Source organism: Pollachius pollachius (genome assembly GCF_949987615.1).
Source record: "Pollachius pollachius genome assembly, chromosome: 2".
Lineage (NCBI taxonomy): Eukaryota > Metazoa > Chordata > Actinopteri > Gadiformes > Gadidae > Pollachius > Pollachius pollachius.
This window is the reverse complement of record NC_136935.1, coordinates 40101562-40120787: the sequence shown is the minus strand read 5'-3', so window position 1 is coordinate 40120787 and position 19226 is coordinate 40101562. Positions and strand designations below refer to the sequence as shown.

The 19226-nt window shown below is 43.5% G+C and overlaps 1 protein-coding gene across 6 annotated transcripts in view; it reads left to right on the top strand.

The window, feature by feature from the left end:
• The first annotated feature begins 1275 nt into the window (after window positions 1-1275).
• The window catches only part of gab1 (GRB2-associated binding protein 1), a 41747-nt gene continuing 23796 nt past the window's right edge, over window positions 1276-19226 (top strand). For 4 of the 6 annotated variants that reach the window (XM_079729707.1, XM_079729706.1, XM_079729705.1 and 1 more), the window contains exons 1-2: window positions 1276-1693; window positions 1774-1905. In XM_079729707.1, coding sequence (XP_079585833.1) covers window positions 1834-1905 — 72 coding nt within the window. In that variant the 5' untranslated portion in view covers window positions 1276-1693; window positions 1774-1833. Of the gene's footprint in view, window positions 1694-1773; window positions 1906-17941; window positions 18140-19226 lie in introns of those variants that run through there. The other 2 variants (XM_079729704.1, XM_079729709.1) reach the window with 2 other exon arrangements.

The following is a 19226-nucleotide window of genomic DNA, read 5'->3' as shown; positions in this document are numbered from 1 at the left end:
ATTAAAATCTTTACTGCTGTTCAACTTTAATTTTATTTTTACAGTTCAAAGTGCATGCTGTAAATATTCAGGAACAAAACGTACAATGCTATACAATCTATGCTGTTTTAACAATATTGATAATTATTTAGAATTGATGTAATCAGTTTTTACAATATGTGGCAGTCCTACGAAAATATGTGCAACATTAGCATACACATTAAAAAAAATGATATTCGGATAAATTGGCATTAAAACAGTCCCAACAGTAGGCATGCCTTGCAGGCCTACCATAACATAAGTAGACACACGTTGAATTCCTATGTTTGGCTTTTCACCAGCGGCAACATTATACACACTAAGTGTCCATGCATATATCTAGCAGGCAATAGCCTACATCATTCTAGCGAAAATTACCAAAAATGACCAGGAGGCACCAGCACTCCGAGGCAATTACCATCCCGATAACATTCCAAAGGGATTCCTCGGATTCCTATTACACGCCCATAACGAAGGCATCTTATCTGGAATGTTCTATTCTGTCGTTTGAAAAAAAAAAAAATCAGGAATACATTTTAGGATTTACATTTTCGCCTTCCAGTTGGGCCAATGAAAAAACACCAATACATCTGTTTAAGTTGTGGGATGTCCAGCCAGAGTAATTGGAAAATAATAGTTGCGCACATGTTCGGGTCACTGAAAGTGCAGATTGAAGAATTCGCATGGCGGGACTTTCATTTTTGCTTTTATAATAAGATGCCCAGAATGATAGCGCATTTCATGTGATCACAACAACCAGTTTTTCTTTTCACTAGGCCTTTTCTCTTCTATTGTTCGGGACAAACCGGGAGCAATGGGGAACTACATGTCCCATGGTTACTACTATCTGCACTATTCCTCAACGCCACCGCCTCTCCCCCCGTGTTCCGTAACCTACAATTTAGCGTTACTGGCGAGAGAGGGTGGGACTCTGGTAACATGGGTTTAACGTCGAGAGAGCGAGAGGGTCTTTCGAGGAAGGGATATCCGGTTTCGTTACATGTTTCCGATATTGCTTTACCAAATTATTAGTTAAACTCCATATTTATTCTAATTGTCGTTTCAGTTGTGGTTGTTATTGTTATGCTTGTCGTGATCTTAATATTCTCTTTCCGGGGACTCTTAACCGGCGTACACAGCTCTTAGAAAGTAAGAGACCGGAAATTGCACCACAGTAGACCGGGATAACGGCGGAAATCTGTATCCTCTCTAAGGCTATGTGTTCCAAAGGAGGGCGAGTCTAGGGAAAGACGGAGGCACAATGTCAATCAAAATTAAGGAACCGTAAAAGTAGATCGGTGGGAAGATCGGCTGCTCAACTGTTTCCTTTGTACCAAAAGTGGTTTGCGGAATCTAATATGCATCGAGACGATGAGGAATACAAAGATCCGACCCCCCCAACAGCGTATCGCTTCACTTTTACAGGAATTGCACAAAGCGTCTCATAGAATCATAAACTTGGAGTTTCACTTGTCCGCGCTTGTTTTGCCACAGCGTTTCGGTCTGGGAAAGAAAGATACTAAAGATTGTTACTCGGGAGGGAAAAAAATGTACAGCCCCGACGTGCATTCGTGTACATCGTAAAGGAGTTGGATATTGATTTTAATTCGCGAAAATCTGGTGTTTTCATTTCTCTGGATAACATTGGTGGTGACTCGCCATTTCGGGGAAGGAGGTATGTAATGCACCAACACACAAAATCATGACATGAACTTGGTTCTTCTCCGTTTAAATGGCTCAATCCATGTTTTTCAGGTCTCGCCTCCTGATTACAAACTTCTTTCACTGTTTACGGAAAGGAAGAAAGAGCCCAACATGAGCGGGGGAGATGTGGTGTGCTCCGGCTGGTTAAGAAAGTCACCTCCCGAAAAAAAGTTGAGACGTTACGTAAGTGCACTTGTATTTATTTTAAAAAACGATAGTGAAGCGTGTCAAAAAGATTCACACACTCTCAGTGGGAGATATGGATGAGTGAGTGGCACGAGTGCAGCGACGTGCGATCAGCGGGCTTCGTCGTTACTGACAGAACACACGTTTAATTTCTCACTAAACATAAGATTGTATGAGTTGGACATGGTCTTCTCATTTCCTATCTTTCCGTCTTTTTAGAAGGCTGGAGTAACAAATGATTGAAATATGTGGAGTGGAAATGGTATATCTATTTTGGTTTTAAATTGGTATTATTTATACAATAACAACAACAACAACAACAACACCGATTTAACAACATAGTGTAAATACTGTCCACAGCCTATTCGTCACATAAACAATGTATTTTTAAATGGACTACATAACAAGAATGGGCCACATAATGATTTCCCTAATATAACTAAGTTGTTAAATCAGCATGACGGTTATCTTTCTGTTTCTGTAACCGAGAGTTAGTCCTATAGGCTATTGCTCAAGCAACAAGCCTCAGTGTACATCATTTTCATTTTTTTTGGGTTAACGTTGTCGCAGTGATAGTTGGCATTTTATTATATATTATATTGTCTGCAAGATGTACAAATTGGATGAGTTAGCCATGTAAAATAACAGAAATGGTGATTTGCCAGTTGGATGGCAATATGAGACCACAATGATGTTGCAATACTTTCAGAGAAAGCTGTGGGCACCTATCTTCTATCACAGTTACAGTTCATCCTATAAAACACTGATAAGATCTCTCACGGTTGTTCCACACCTATTCCCACACCGACCCTGCTCTTTGACGTACGATAATGAGTTTCCAGCCAGTATAGATCAAAGGGGACCTCCTCACGTTGGCCATGTATGGGAAATAGATCCACAAATGCAAAGGCTTAATGCAAGTGTGGAGAACATTGGTCCATCTTAAGTTACAACACTCTCATGAGAAACAGTGAAAGGGTGGAATGGATGAGATATGAATGATATAGTTGCCATGGTGGTTGCTTTTTAAGGTTTGGTCCGCTCACTGGCTAAAAGGGCTTGTCTTGAGAAACCAAATAGAGCTGGATATGTTCTATTGAGGATGGTAGATGCTTCCTGCTAAAAAAAACCCTGCTTGAAATGTTCAGAGGAAAGTTTAACTGGTAAATGATGACTTAATTAAGCTGTTGGGTAAATTACAAGCTTCTTTGTAATAGGTTGCAATAACGGTTTCTTTGACCTGATTCAATGAACTTTGATATTCCCCAATATTGGCTAATTTGACAGACATTTGCGGTTGGTTCATAATTTGAAGGGTGTCTTACCGGTATGGTACATTTATATTGGTGCATCAATTAAAACAGAATAGTTATCTTTCGACTGAATCTATTGATCCTCATTGAGTGATTGTCCCACCCCTAATCGATACATACCGTGATGCACCTGTGCGTTTGCGTTGGATGAAAGCATCCGATAAAGGGCTAGTTATAAAGGTCATGCAACCATATGTTAATAGTATCAACTGCCGTGTTTTGTTTTACAAAATAACAATAATGGCGTGTCATTCTACACTGGCCCGCACTATAATTATGCATGCCACTGTTTCCATCTCAGGTTTTCCTTTTTGTAAGTGGATGCAAGTTGTTAGTTTGTGAACAGATGCATAACCATGACAAGCTTGCAGGTTTAACCTTTGGTAGCCGACCGTTGCAACATGCAAGTCGTCCGCTTGTATGAACCCCCTGTCCACGATAACCTAGTTGCCACGAGGCATATTAGCATAGTTTTGTATTGTTGTACAACTTGCCTACAACACTGGCATGCAAGTGTTTTGGTTGAGTGCACTAACCCCACATAGGTTCAGAGTAGCAGGCAGAATGCACAGAGTGTACTGTAAATCATTTGCATATGTTGAGTTATTTGCAAATTATTTTTGTTGAAACATTTCTGATGAGGCTGGTTCTTTCTTGGCAATTCGTAATGTGACCCAAACGTTTCTGCTTGATATTAAACACAATGGTCTCTGAAGGAGATGAATCATACTTTCAAATCCATGTTCATATCTGGGAAATTGAACAAGGAAAGCTGGTTGATATTCAATTGGCACATAAATGGGTCCACCAGATATCCGGTCGCTCCCCTTGGTGATGCTCTCGCTGGCAATTAGAAGTGAATGAGCTTCATAAATTTTGGCCTGGTTACTCACCAAAAACACTACCAGCATCTCGTCATCCTTCTGCTGCGCAGCATACCATGTTTTTGAAGACCCTGCCCATGCCTACTCTTTGGCCAGCTTATACTATCTGTCTATCTGTCTGTCTGAATCTTTATCCCATTTCCCGCTCTTCTGGTTGGGTTTACTTTCATCATAAGCATTTTGTCTTCTTAAATTCGGCACATGATCTGGGTCCGACTAGTCGAGGTGGGCTACGGTTTAATGGGCTAAGCAGCGTGTCATCACTTGATCACGGCCGGGAACTACGACCTTGGTTCTGGCCTGTTTGCCGTGTTGGGGGATGCTGGTGTCTGCGTCATGGAGACACACAGTAGGTCAAGCAAGGTCATGATTGGTATTGATTGGATGGAAGTATATGGTGAAGTGCTCAGCAAGAGGATGTAGCAGGTGGAACCATTTGGGCCAACGGGTAAAGCCATCGGCAGACACTTGACACAGTAGCACTATGTATTTAGTACCAGTGCCACAAATTCCATCGTCACTAGGAATAGGTCCTGTCAGTGACGCAATGTTATTACCAGACGATTAGTCCACACAAAAGATGATTTATGTCAATCTCTCGCAAAGCCACTCACTCCATTTTAAATTATTGTTTATTCCATCATGCGTTTAACTGCACAGCTCTATTGGCGAGAGATTTATGGACACTATTATATGTAATGTTGATTCAAAGATCACCATGTGTAAATTAATGTATAGTAGTAGATATATACTAATGACAATATTTGTTTCTTAGAATCGACAGATCGAAGTTGTAAATGGGAAAAATATATTGCCCGTATATTATATTTTAAAAGTAAATTGGGGTGGGGGGGAAGCAAATGGGGAAAAAAAGAAATATTTGACCGTGATTGATGGTTGCGTTAGTAACGGTCATACTTTCAATTTTCTTGCCATGTATTTAGTTATCGATACGAGTCAACGGTTATACATTTATCCAAGTGTTACATGTTGTTGGCTCCATGATGCGGTCCAGCTGTTTTAAAGACAGGTGCCGGTGGTTTCACAGGACATCCTAGTTTAAAGCTCAAATGATAAAACCACAACCCTCCCTCATAATGTCCAAAGCCATATCCTAATATTGTCTCTCCAATCTCAGCCAGTAGCAGCCAACACACTCACCAGATGACCGTACACTCTGGCCCAGAGGCCTGAGTCTTGATTGGTGGAGCTCAAAGGTTAGTTAGGTTAGTGCCCCCCCCCCCCCCCCCCAACAAACCGCCCCAACACAGGGTTGTGCAAAACTGCAAAATCATGGGTTTTCTATTCACTGGAATGTGTCTGTATCTCTCTGCAAATACATTAAGACGTTAAAAAAAGGGAGACTACCTTAAACAATGGTTAGAGTAGGACTGTTAACTCGGCTATCTTGTATGCGGGCAGGGATTAAATACGCACTTTTTTGTTTTGTGTTTCTCTTTATTTTCTGTTGTGTCAACTGGATCTATGTTGTATTTTGAAAGAAGTGGTAAGCGTCCCGTTGTGTCTATACTAAGCAAAACATTGTCAACCTGTTGCACAATATAATGGGGGCTTTTTTCTCTCATATAACCACAATTGCCTCGTCTGGATTTCTAAGGGAGTGTTTTCAACCTCTGCTGGATTCTATTTCATTGATATTGCATTTTTCATGAAGTTCCCCTCTTCCTCATTCAACTCTCCTTCATGTTTTTTGTTTTTTGGGGGGGAAGTGCACTTGTTACAGCACCATCCTAAGGAATTTCAAGGAGGTTTTCTAAGTCTTTGACTTTGGCTAAGCATTAACACTAATTATAGGCGGCCAAGTACATAATAATAAATTGGCACATGATATGATGCCAGGATTTTGTTTTGGAGCATTAGGACATTCTTTATATTAATCTTGGTGGTATTTAGACATGGTGTTAGCGAAATCTTAAAAAGCGATGATGTTTATTGTCACACTGTTCCTCATAAGAATATAACCATATTTAGCATAATGAGTTGTTCTGTTGTGTGTGTCTCTCTCGTCAGATCCAGATATGGTTCTTATTCTACTGATTAGACCTTAAGAATCCTTACTGTTTGGTTTATTCACTAGTTCACACTTGACCAGCCTCATTCTTCTAAATGGATACAAAAGACATCCAGCATCTAATCAATCCTGCAATCTCACTCGTGTTTTACCAGAACAATCAGTTAGCTTGTGTAAAAGAGCACATGTGATTTTTGTCTGGAGAAATATGAAGACATCAGCAGAGAGTTGGAATCATCAGGCTATAACTAAAAGGTACGGCTCCTTGATTAATCAGGGGATTGGTTTAAATCTTCTTAACAAGTAGAACACAGAACTCTCTCTCTCTCTCTCTCTCTCTGTGTAAAGCCCCTCCCGATCTCCTTTAGAACACAAACAACAAGCAACAGAGGCCTGTTTGTGTAGCGTTAGCCTTCATAGGCTAACAAAGAACGCAAGTGAAGTTGTCCTGATGTGGCATGGCGGGGTGTGTGTGTTTGTGTATGTGTTGAGGCTGGGGGGGGGATGGGGTGAGGTTGTCCTGTGAGGTACCGTGGATTTCAAATGGATTGGAGCCATTAATTATTAAGTCTCTATTACAAACAACGAAAAGCACACATGAAATATTCATATGGGTCCTTCTCCTTTGATCCCTGTTTTGAATTGTGTAACTAACACACACGCACGCACGCGCGCAGGAGCAGTTGCTTTATTGTCTGGTTTCAGTTTAGGCTTAAACTTTACTAATAAAGTTAAAGTGCCGACTATATAAACTCAGTGTTGTTGCCTTTTACTAAACATTCATATTTTAATATTATCAAACCTACAGTGGCATGGAGAGTGTTAATGCTTCAATCCTCCTCATAGTCCAATCTACAGCGTCAACGGTTCACTGCTGTGCTCATCCCCACATCTCCAGTGTTGGCCTCCTCACCGCTCCCCTGCTGTCCCGGCTGTGCTTTCATTCCTGCTTCTCTTTTGTTCCCCAACGTTGGTCTAGTGTCCTCCCTGAGTTGTCTCTATTTTCTCGGATGCACCACATTGCACAATAACATTATCATCTGGGGAAGGATTGATCTTAAGATGGTGCCATTTCTTTTGACCTGTTATCTGCTCGGTATATTCAGTCATTTTTAGATATTGTTTTCTTTATACCCATGAGTTGGTCCGGGGGGGGGGGGGGAGACTGTTTGAGTGCGGATGGTCGGATTCATTTCTGCTGTCAGTAGGTATGACACAGATGGACGTATCTGGGCTGATTACTGTAGTGTTGACAACTGCATTACTTGGCCTGATTTGCTGCTCAAGTTCCTCCCTTTTTGACACCCGATTTTCAGTTAAAGCTCTGTTCCCGCAAACTGAAGCTTGTCAGCGAGCATCATTTAAATAGGATCAGGCTTTGTAGGCTTTTTAGAGTCTTACGCTCCCCCCAGAGAAGACTAACTTTTGTTAAATCTACATTGTTTTCTGGTATCTTTCTGATGCCATTTTGATTTCCTTCAAAAGTTCCTTCAGAAATGGTTTCCTTGCAGCTCCATTGGAAGCTAATGGACATGGTAACCAAAATACTAATACAACCAGATATCTCTGCGGGGAATGTTGAATTGCGCCCAGTTGGCCAGGCTTGATAAGCCTCAGATTCTGTCTTTTGTCATTTCTGGATATTAAGCCAAGACGCATTTGTATTCATAGTCATTCTGTTCGTTCTTGCAGACAGAATCTTATGCTCTCAAATGTGTTTTCTGTAAAGCAACACATTGAAACCAAACAGGATTTACTTCCCGGTTCTACCGTTGAGTGCACAGCGTTGGTCCATTAGGGGAGAAGGTTGAGGTGGAGGGGGAACTATCCAGCGAGCTCCAGATTTGTTTGATGGGTTCAAAGGGTTTAATGGTGTGTGTCGCTGGACTACAGAAGTTGATAGACACATTTAGATGGGGACTTTGATCAGTGAAGCAGGCATGGTAAGGAACCATCCATGGAAGACCTTTTGTGATTTCATATGAAGTACACAGTACTTGTTTTACCTGACTACAGCTGCAGCCCATTTCTCTTGTTCGCCTATAGATGGTATTTTCATCTACCAAAGTGAAAGATTGTTTATACATTTTAGCATTGTGCTGCCACAAATGGTGAACTTTGGGTGATGTGAATAACAGTTGCTGACAGGGCTTTTGATATTCACAAACAAGTTAACCCCCTTTTTTTTCTTTCTTACTTCACATGCTGGTTTTCTTGTTTCTTTTGGCTCAAGGCTACTCAGTGCCAGATCCTGAGTTGCTGAACACTACCAAAGTGCTTCTATATACTCCTCTCCCACACGTGATAAGCAAATCACAGCTAACATTTAGCGCACAATTATTACAGCCAATTTAAGCAGTGCCTTCGGGATAAATCGAATAAACTATTTCAATGGATGGTGGATTTCCTTGGCAGCAGTAAATGTATGCATCAGCTGTTTATTTAGTACTTTTTCATGTTTTTCATTTGCATGGACCTCTGAAATGGTCTCTTTCACATTGGTAATTACATGTGGGAAAGAATGCGAGCAAGAAGGCAAATATAGCCTGAGTCATGCAACTGCTTCCGGTTGTGTTCTGTGTCCTGCATAGCTATTTGTGTGATGGTGTTTTGGACCGAAGGCACCACTGGGACCACACTGATGGTCCCAGGTGGAATCCACTGGTCTGTCTGCTGCCTCAGGCCATTCCTGACTCGGTCTCAATACTTCTATGAAGAAACCACACGTCCTAGGCCGGTCAACTGCTTGGGAGTGTTGTTTCAGTACCTTGGGTTAGACCTGCAGCTCGTTGAAAGTGGACCACGTGAGACATCCCATAATGGCATTTTGAGAACGATCACACGACTTTGGTGGGAGAAAACTCAAAAATATTACAAGGAGGGGGAAAAAACAACAAATGTAGAGATCTACAGAGACGTGAACGCTCAGTAACAAGCCATTAAGCAGCCTCCACGGAGAGGAGCGGCGCTCTCAGCCCCACTCTCTCATTCCACTCCCAGCACTTCTTGGCAGCCACACACCCCAGGAATGTGGAGCTGCTCTGTGCTCCTCTCTGCTGTTGTGTTGCGGCACGACGGGCCCCAGCCTCTGCTGCTGGCCCGCGGAGGCCAAGGCTGGGCTAGGCTGGGCTAGGCTGGGCTAGGCTGGGCTGGGCTGGGCTAGGCTGGGCTAGGCTGGGCTAGGCTGGGCTAGGCTAGGCTAGGATGGACAGGGCCGGGCCGGGGGCCCTCGGCGGCTCTTGGCTGATTGGTGTCTCTTCATTGCAAGGGAGGGAAGAGGCTAGGCATAGCCGGCTTTTCCTGTGTGAGGCGCTGATGGCTACCAGATGGCGCGACGAGGAGGAGACTCAAAGAGGAAGAGGAGGAAGAGGAGGAAGAGGAGGAAGAGGAGGAGGAGGAGGAGGGGTAGGAGGGGGTCCCAGCTTCCTCCTCCTTATCCCCCTCATTCTTCTTACATTTCTTTCTCTTATGTCCTTTCCCCCCCTTGTCTGAATCATTTCCAGATTATCATCTCTCTTTAATATTCAACTCCCTCCGGTCTGGGTTGGGTTTATCTAAGTCAACAGCTTGTGTCCTCCTGGATTCAAAGGAGGAAGGTTGCTTTCATGGAGAAGCCAAGATGTGTTTTTTGCACATCAGTGCAGTGTGCGGATATAATATCACACACTTTTAAATGTCATTCTTTACACAATACTTTAATTAATCTGATTGCTGACATGATAGTCTTTGATATTATACTTAATCTTTCCACTACTTACGATTTGTTGAAAATGTTGGCACATATTTTACAAGTGATTTCTTGCTTAACATTAGAATAACGAAGCACAGGCACATTGTTTCTGCTCGCTGTAGTCTTCCTCAAATGGTTGAAGGGACTCAAACTTTGTCCCTAAAACCTTACCAACCACGTCTTCATTGTAGGCAGATCTATATTATAAGCATGATTGATTTAATTTAAAACAACAACAATAACGATTTCCCTACACATGCTGCTGTATTGACATATCTTATACATCAACTTCCAAGGTATCCGGACAGCCTTGTAACTGAACCTGGCATTAAGACATCCCAGGTCCCCGTCCCCCCAGTATATCCCCCCTGAGACGGCTCTCCCGTCGCAGGGATCCTTCCTCTCCCTGCTCGTCCCCCGTACTCATCCCTCTGAAACCCCTCGGAGGAAATCGAGGAATTATAAAAGAAAGGACCTCGGGGGTCGCGAGGGAGATGGGAGTAGGATGGGTCCGAAGTATTTCTCCCCCAGCGGTTCACCTGTCACATCACACAGATGGCGTACACGCACATGGCGCTCCAGCGATGCGCGGCGGTAACACGAGCCCGGCGGCTGCGTCCGCGGGCCCCTTAATATAGCCCTGTGGTGTCACGGTGGTTCCTGGCCCTCTTGGCTCTGTGCTCCACGCTGCCATATGTTGTTCCCGCCCCCCCCCCCACCAGTCTGGGGAGGGAGATTGGGGGAGGGTGGGAGGGAGAGGCGCGGCAAGCCCGCCTGGAGACTAGCTGTGAAATGCCGCCAATGGCCTGTGTAATTCACCACGCGGCTGTGAACCGGGGCAGACTTGTGTGTAAATATTGCATGTTGTAATGCTGTTTTTTTTATTGCCCACATTTTTAACTCTTTCAGAGATATTATATTATACTTTTCGCTTCTTCTTCTTACTCTTTGTATCTTTTCTTCAATATTTATTGTTAAAATAATATGTATGACATTATTTTTTAAGTGACCTTGTTTAATGTACCATGTGGTAAATGTATTAAGAAGGAAAATATAAGCCTCTATATTTTCTTTACACTATATTTTCAGTATTGAGAGAGCCGAGGTCTAAACGGAGATCCAGGTATAACAATAAACGTCTGTCGTGGCGGATGTCTCGGAGTCTTCCCATGTCCATTGTATACCTGATTATGTTATTACATTAGAGCTGCTCGAGCACTGCTTCATATCTTTGGCTTGGCCGGAAGCCAGATCACGGTGTTTATCTCACGCACACGCACAATGTGGACTGTCTTGTGGAGATGATTCTGTTCCAACCCCATTGGAGGACAGTGTTGGGAGACTGGCCTCTCCTCTCCCTCCCTTTCTACCCCTGCTCATGTTTTGTCTTTACTCCTCCTTTTCTTTTCTTTTTTCCTCATCCTTGTTCTTCTGCATGCATGTCACCGGTGGTTCTCAGGACACTTGTGGGATAGGTCTCTGCGCAGTCAGACTAAATAAGCTGTCGGGTCAGTTCCAGATACTTATGCTCATAATAACAGACCAGAGTTTTAGCTTTTCGTGGGTTTGACGGGAGGACACACTTGAGGTCAGTAATTGTTACTTTTTTATTGTTTTTTTTTAAGGTTTTCGGAAATGAACCCAGGATTCCTTTTTAAGGAAGCGCGATGAGTAATTTTTCTTGGATGGCAAACCCTTCAGCGCTAGGTTCTGGTCAGACCTAACCACTAATAACAGTGTTGTGCCGATGCTGGGAACCACCGGTACTACCTTGCGTATGAAATTGAAACCAAAGGGTGAGTTTCCTGTTCTGGTTGATGATCTATCCTTTATAGAACTCTCACTTCAGTGTGAGAAATTGCAGGAGAATGTCAAACATGCTGGGCTGTTTTCCTGTTGCTTGAGATGATTTTGAATTGAGCGATTCACTGATCTTGAGAGCGAAGTTCTCAAGATTAACTTTATTAGTTTCATTGGCATTACAGGGCCATCCACATTCACGTAGTACAGGGGCCATCCCCATGACATTCCCACAGTAAATTTCTCCTTCGTTCTCCTAACCTACAGTGAGTGAATGTTGCTGGCCTGTACAATCAGTCTATCTCTGGACGACAGACCAATAAGGATGAAAAAAATGAGAGCTTACGGCTATGCAACTGTTGTGCCATGTGAAAGGAGCCAGCCGTCATGGATGTGGAATGGGTTGAATTCCAACTATGCAGCTCTGACAAGTGCGTGGTACTTCATACGTGCAAGAGTTCAGAAAGAAAGGCCGAGCACATCTGAGTGCCGTTTAGAGGAGCACAGATCACATCATGGAAATAAACTGAGACGGCTCACTTTGTGTGAGTTGTTTGAAATGTTTTTTGTTTTTTTTTTACCATCGAGTCATTTAGCAGCACTTTTATCCAAAGCGACTGGCAGTGAAATGACATGCATGTCATTAAAGTTCATTATAAGCATTCGTGAATGAGACACACTCCGGCTGGTGGGGGATCAAACCCAGTCACTCTCCATTGGGAATCAAACACCCCTAGCCACTACTTCACTACCCTGCCCTAGGTTTGAAAGGTTGAATAGATAATCCTCCAAATCAACCCTGTTCTGTGGCCTTGTATCTAAACAGGAGAATCTACCTTGGGGATATCAGGGGAAGTTGGCAGTCCCTATGCTTGCGACTCATCTCCAATACAACCTGTGTGCTCATGACTGATGGGCCATTGTCCTCTCCCCTCACACAGCGGCCACTGAGCGTATGTTCTAAATAGGCTACAGTATCAGTTGGCGCAAATAAGAGTGTGGAGCCTGGGAATTGTTTCTGGAAACTTTTCCCATCGGTTATATGAAGGGGCCTGTTATGTCTTTCGAGCGGTCGGGCAGGCGCTGGACCGGAAGGGGAGGTCTCTGTTCCTCTGAGCTTTGTTTTTATTTAGGAAAAATCTGTGAAAAAACGTATTGATCAGGCGCTTACGCTCTCTGCTGTGACTGGTCAATTCAGTCATTCACCAAATCAATGAGGACTACTCTGTGTGGACTGTACAGTCAGTGGTGGCTGGTTTAAGAAGACTCACCTGGCCTGAGTCTGGCTGTATAGACTCTGGGCGATGGTTGAGGCTGCACACCTGTGATGCATTTAGCAATCAGCTTGACTGGTGCCAGGTGAGGCTGCTTGAACCAGCCATCAACCACACACACTCCGGTTATGGAATTAGGTTGGAGCAGTGGCACTTTGAACAATTGTGCATGCATTCTCGGTCTGATGCTGGTTCCTACCGAATAGGCTAATGGCTATGGATTGATGTTCTGTCCTTCTCTGGCCGCCGAAAGCTAACTAGCCTGAGTGCCCCCCAGGACCAAGTAGATGGAGAATGGAGGAGGAGAGAAAACTGGACTTTTTTCAAATACTTTTATTCCCTGGCATCAATGTGTAGGCCTAGCTGAGATGTTTGAGTTTATGCTGTTTTTATATTTATCAACCAGGTGAAACATTAAGTGCCCCTTTCCCAATATCGGGATCTAGCCAGACCTAGATTGCCTTCTCTTGCATTTTGCCATGAAAATGGTTATTGGTTTGGGACAAATTTGAGCCGTCACAACACTATTTCCCCCTCCGAAAATAGCTGCATACAAGTGATAAACATTGAATTTGGAATCTATCGCATTTCATGGAGTTTATTCGACTACTTCTCTTAAAGCTAGGATATGCAATTTATTTTGTAAAGCATTTTTTGTCATATTTGTTAATACTACTATTACTTATTACATAAATAATAGAAATGCTAAGAAAGGAAAGCAATGTAATAAGCCTGTCCGATTTGGCCTGAATGAAATGATTGGATGCCTACCTACCTGGCCGACGACCTGCGCTACCTGTATTCTTCATGTGCGCTCTTGCGCATGGCCGGACAAGGTAAGGCCAACCTATTGCTAAAACTAGTGATCAATTCAGGTGTTTGTGGGAGTGTTTTTTGCGAGGGAGGAGGGTTGGGATTTCTTTGGAGTTGGATACTTTTTCTGGCTGGTGTCTCTAAATTTCCTACCCTAGCTTTAATTCAATTTCAGTGTTGCAAATGTTCACAGCATTATAAACTCATTACTGACAACTGAAATCATTGAGGTGTGTGTGTGTGTGTGTGTGTTTTCGTTCATGTATGAGAGTTGCTCACCAAATCCACACGCCTGCAGGCACTTACCCACACAAGCCAACGGCTCTGGTTTAATGAGAAGGGGGGCTTGGGGGAGAGGGGGTTTGGCAACGTTTGCGCAACAGTTGACTCGGGGAAATATTTAGCATGTTTTCTCTGGCATCCTGATTAGTTTTTTTTCCGGTGTAGAAAATGCGTGTGGATGCGGGTTTCCCCCAACGAGCCATTCCTTTGCGGTGATTCAGCTCCATGGCTTTCACACGCACAGAGCCCCCTCCAGTGATTCGCGGTATGCTCTCCCCACGCAGAGCCGTTCACGGTCCCCCTCCTCCGCAGCCGACAGGGAGTCATACCTGTTGCGTTGAATGGGACCCTGAAAAGAGTCAAAAGTGTCTCCGCCGTTCTCAAGGGAAGCGGTTTCAGCATACAGTGAGGGGGTGTGTCACGGTCACAGGCCCCGACACGCCGTGCAAACCTCAGCCCCGCCAAACAGGACCGCGTGCACGTGCACACACACACACACACACACACACACACACACACACACACACACACACACACACACACACACACACAGGCGGATATGATGCCGATGACGTGTTGAACTGCCAAGCTTTACGTTTACTATAAATAAATCCGCCATGAACAAATTTCAATTGACGTCTTCACCCGTGCTCTCGTAAAAACGTTTTTATTTTGCTCCCGTTTCGGTCCAAAATTGGCTCATTTTGTTTGCATAATTTGTTCATATCGCACCCGGATTGTTAACGTGGGTTCTGATAACACTGGACCTGAGGGGATGTAAGCATAGTTTCCCATCGCAAGGAGCCACAGACACGTTCTCTCCTCTATGTGAGTACTCACACAGCAAGTAGGCCTCTGTAGACCAGAAAGGAAAAAAGATCTGACCATGTCTCTGATTCCATTTCCTTAACTTGTTTAAGCCATTTGCTGGAGCACCCAGCCCCTCCCCCCGTTATGTCATAGAGGGTCTAATTACATCATGTCTAAGTCAACCTCTCACTGCCCAGCTAATGTGATTTGGCATAATTTTCATTGGGCTCTAATTGGATTAGTCTGTAATGGCAGTTCACTAAAGGGTTAAGATTCATACAAACCAAAGAAGCACGGGTATTCATAACTGGAACTTGCACACAAATGTATATAAAAAATATATATATCTAGGTATGTGATTCAATTGATTGAGATTTTGTTTTAAGATTCTTTGCAGGTGTTCTCGTAGGGTGTTGAATTTTTGCTCTCGTAAGAAGACAAAAAAGGGACCAGGGACAAAATAAACAACATATTTGTTAACCCAAATATAGAGCAAATGCATCATCATCAAATGCATGGAATACAGTTGGATACAACATTTGTATAAATATGTGCGGTAGGGCTAATCCTATGAGAAGGCCCATCTCTGATCTGATCCATCGTGGAGCTGCCTGGCTCATGTTACACCTCGGGGCTGGCTGGCAACCACAGCCCCCCTCTTGTCTGCTCTGTTGTTGCAACACTCCCCTCCTTTCTCCATACAGGCACAGTGCAACTCTCAATCTAGTGTGTGTGTGTGTGTGTGTGTGTGTGTGGGATATGTAGATTTGCTGTATCAATTCTTTCTAATCAAAGTGGGTTAGTGGCATTTCATTGGCCACTCCTTTGTCATCTTAACTCTGAAAGTTCAAACTCACGTCACGTACAGTACATACATGCAGACACCCGCGTGAACACACACACACACACACACACACACACACACACACACACACACACACACACACACACACACACACACACACACACACACACACACACACACACACACACCTCGCGAGGACTCGGTGCGTTGCGGGGACCCGTCGCCCACGGTGATCCTGACAGACGCTCTGCCCCCCAGCCGGCTGTAGTGTGAAACTGTCCGAGCCCTGCAGGGCGCCATGGACAGCTACGCCAAGTTTGCGGACATTTTAAAAGTTCTGCCACTCGGTGACACACCAACTATTCCCTTCTTGTTGTTGGCAAGAGCCGGTGCTAACGAGTCGTCAGTGTGCGTCCAGGGTGGGGTTCCATGGGGGAGTTTCGGAAAAAGGCATTTTGGGAATGTCAAGAGGGATGGTTGGTGTGTGTGTGTGTGTGTGTGTGTGTGTGTGTACCTTCACAAGTGGACATGGCCTGTTGAGGGAGGGGAGATATTTTTGGTTGTACACCCGCTTCTCGTGTGTGTGTGTGTGTGTGTGTGTGTGTGTGTGTGTGTGTGTGTGTGTGATAGAGACACATGGAAAGGGACCGGGAGGTGGCGTGTAGGTGTTGTGGTGGGCGGTTGTTGCCAGGGGGAGGTGGTGTGTTATTTTCAGTCCATTGTGTCTACTTCCTGTGGGTCAGGGGTTATTGGAGCAGGGTGTTGCAGACTTAAGGGAGATCAGGGGGAGGGAAGTCAGCCGGACAGGCAGGAAAGTCACCGGACTCGGTGAGCGCTGGACGTGGGGTAGCAGCGTGCGTAGCTTTTCGCTCCTCTCTCTCTCGCTCTCTCTCTCTCGGGTCCGGCCGGGCGAGGATACCTCAGCACCAGGTACCAATATTTAAAAAAAGAATGCATGTTGTAATAAAGCTACTATTGCTTTCATGGTGGAGTTAAGTTTCAAATAGTTTCAATCAATATCCTCCAGCTTTAATATTGATTGACTTTCCAATTGATTGTTGTTATTTATGGTTGTTCTTTGGTTGAAGCTAATAAAAGCAATGGCCGCTTCTCTTCCAATGTGCAAAACTCTGTCAAGCAGATCATCCATAGTCAGAAGACCAGTGAGAACGTAAACAAGGACTGTTTCTGCTGCGTTATGCACTGGGGAATACTTAGCCTTAGCCGCTGCAGCCTGTCAAAACATGGCCGCTGACATGAAGCACGGGAAGTTTTAGTGGTTGTGTGCTCACTCTCTTATGTAACCATAACATAACACTTACCTTGGTGGAGGCTGTTTTAAGCCTGGCTCAAAAAAAGAGTGTTGTTTATGTGATTTGTTCTCTAAATGCTGGCCGTGTGTTAGATGGTTGTTTTGAAATGGTGTGATCTTGGCTTAGTTAAACGTATTGCACTTGGTTTTTTTTGACTTGCCTAAAGACAGAGATCCACCTTTGGGCCACTGAGATTGGTAAAATCACCACTCAAGTCCTCCATATTCTATCAGTCAAACAAATGTCTTCGTTCTGAATGTTATCAATGTTTTTCAATATTCTTCTAGAAGTAGATGCTGCATCTGTTTTTCTTATTGAAATCTTTTACCTACATTTTCTATCCGCTGGATAGAAACCTGAACTCAACACAAGCTCTATCCCAAGGCCCCTAGCTTGCTTATATTTTTGCAACCTTGTGTATGTTTGCAGCGCAACAAATTGAGATCCAGCACACGAGGTTCTAAAGTTAGCCCACAGCGTACCCCTAAACACCAGCACGGTGACAAAAGGAGGCAAAACAGGAAACGGTTCAGCACAAGAGTGTGTGTTGGGAACAGATGACCAGGAAGATAAAAAGCGCTAACAAAGTGGAAACTTCCAACGAGGGATGTTTTTTCTTCTTTTTGCCGTGTGCCTGTTTTTTTGTTTTTTTTTAACTTTGCTCCTTCTGCTTTTCATAAAAAACCCACAGTTTCCTGTGAAGCAAAGTGCAAGGTGGTCGGTTAGCTGGTTAAGATTCTCTGATTGAAAGAACAGGATTCAAAAAGCCAGTTTTTGGTCTGTGTGGCTAACTGCCATGCATGTCCCAGCTTCCTGGCTCCTAGGTGACCAAAGTGGTGTTAATGTTTAAGCCCCACACTCGCTGGGTTAATGCTTTACCTTGAGATGCCTGGGCTACGTCTCTCTCCCTCTCTCTCTCGATAGATAGATAGACTGCTACTTTTCTCCAGGAAGGAATGGGAACGTGTGCGAAGGGAGAATAGAGAATACATTTTGGTGGGGTCAATGCACATTATTTTTGACGGAGGCATTTAGTTTTTTAATATTGAATCTAATATGATATCATATAGTTATTTTTGTGGACGTATGACGATTTTCACCAAATGCTATTTCTAGCGCACCGAGGGTCCGCTGGACTACGAAAACGCAGTTGTACAGGATGAGGACTTCAGAAGGTAACATTTTAGACAATCTGGGTTCACTGAAGAGGGATGACCTTCTCTGTGAAAACAACACTTTCTCTGAGTAGGGCCGGGTTAAAAACAAAAACAATCCCATATCGATACTTGATATGCATTGATTAGTATTTTTTTTTATATAATTTTTTTTTCATTAAAAGAATATATCATGTAATGAATATGGACAGAAAAGTGAAGAGAGACAGAAAATTGGTAAAAGAGACATGGAACATGTAGCACAGGAATACTGGTGGGAATCTAACCTCGGTAAACTTGCTGCTCTTGCATCGATATTTTAATTTAATAATGTATAATTATCTTTCTGTGGATGTGGGCGATCTTTGCACACATCCATGCCGAAAGATCTTCGTCAAATGTAATTTTAGTGTACCGAGTTTCTAGTCTCTAGTGTAAAATTCCATGCAGTATTCTGTCGTTTGAAAAGGTTTTTTTTTTTTTAAGACACAGTGAAGAGCATTTGTTAATAGTTTCACTTATGCGGCACTTTGGGCCCTGTACTTAATGTAAAACATGAATCTTTTAGCAATATCTTACAACAAGTTAGAGGGTTCCCTGTACAGTGCCAAGCTCTAGTCATCAGCCAATCTCTTAAGTATATCTAAGCATTTGGTATTTTAACTGAAATATCCCTAATCAAATGTAATGTAATGTAATGGAAATCGACCTGGGAAATCGTTGCCGATACCGATTCGTATCTCAGAGCTATATCATACTTTAATCCTTCTCCAAATTCCTCCGTCTGCCTTCATTTCCCTTCTTGGCACTTCCTTTCTTTCACTGTCCCTCGCTTCCTCTTCCGTCCTGTATTGATTGATGTTAGACCAACCTGAAGAAGGGCCATTGGACACAATTACAACCCACATGCAGAAGGGAACTATAGGTAATGTCTCCTACTAACGTAGCCTTCGGACAAATCGCAGAACCCGGGTCTTGTCTGACTTCCACACATATAGCTAGACACAAAGAACAGCACCTCTATTACTCTAAACGTTCTGGTAAGAGCCAATCTTTTGCAGTAGACTGTTCAGAATTCAGTTGTACGTTTTTTATGTATACAAAACTT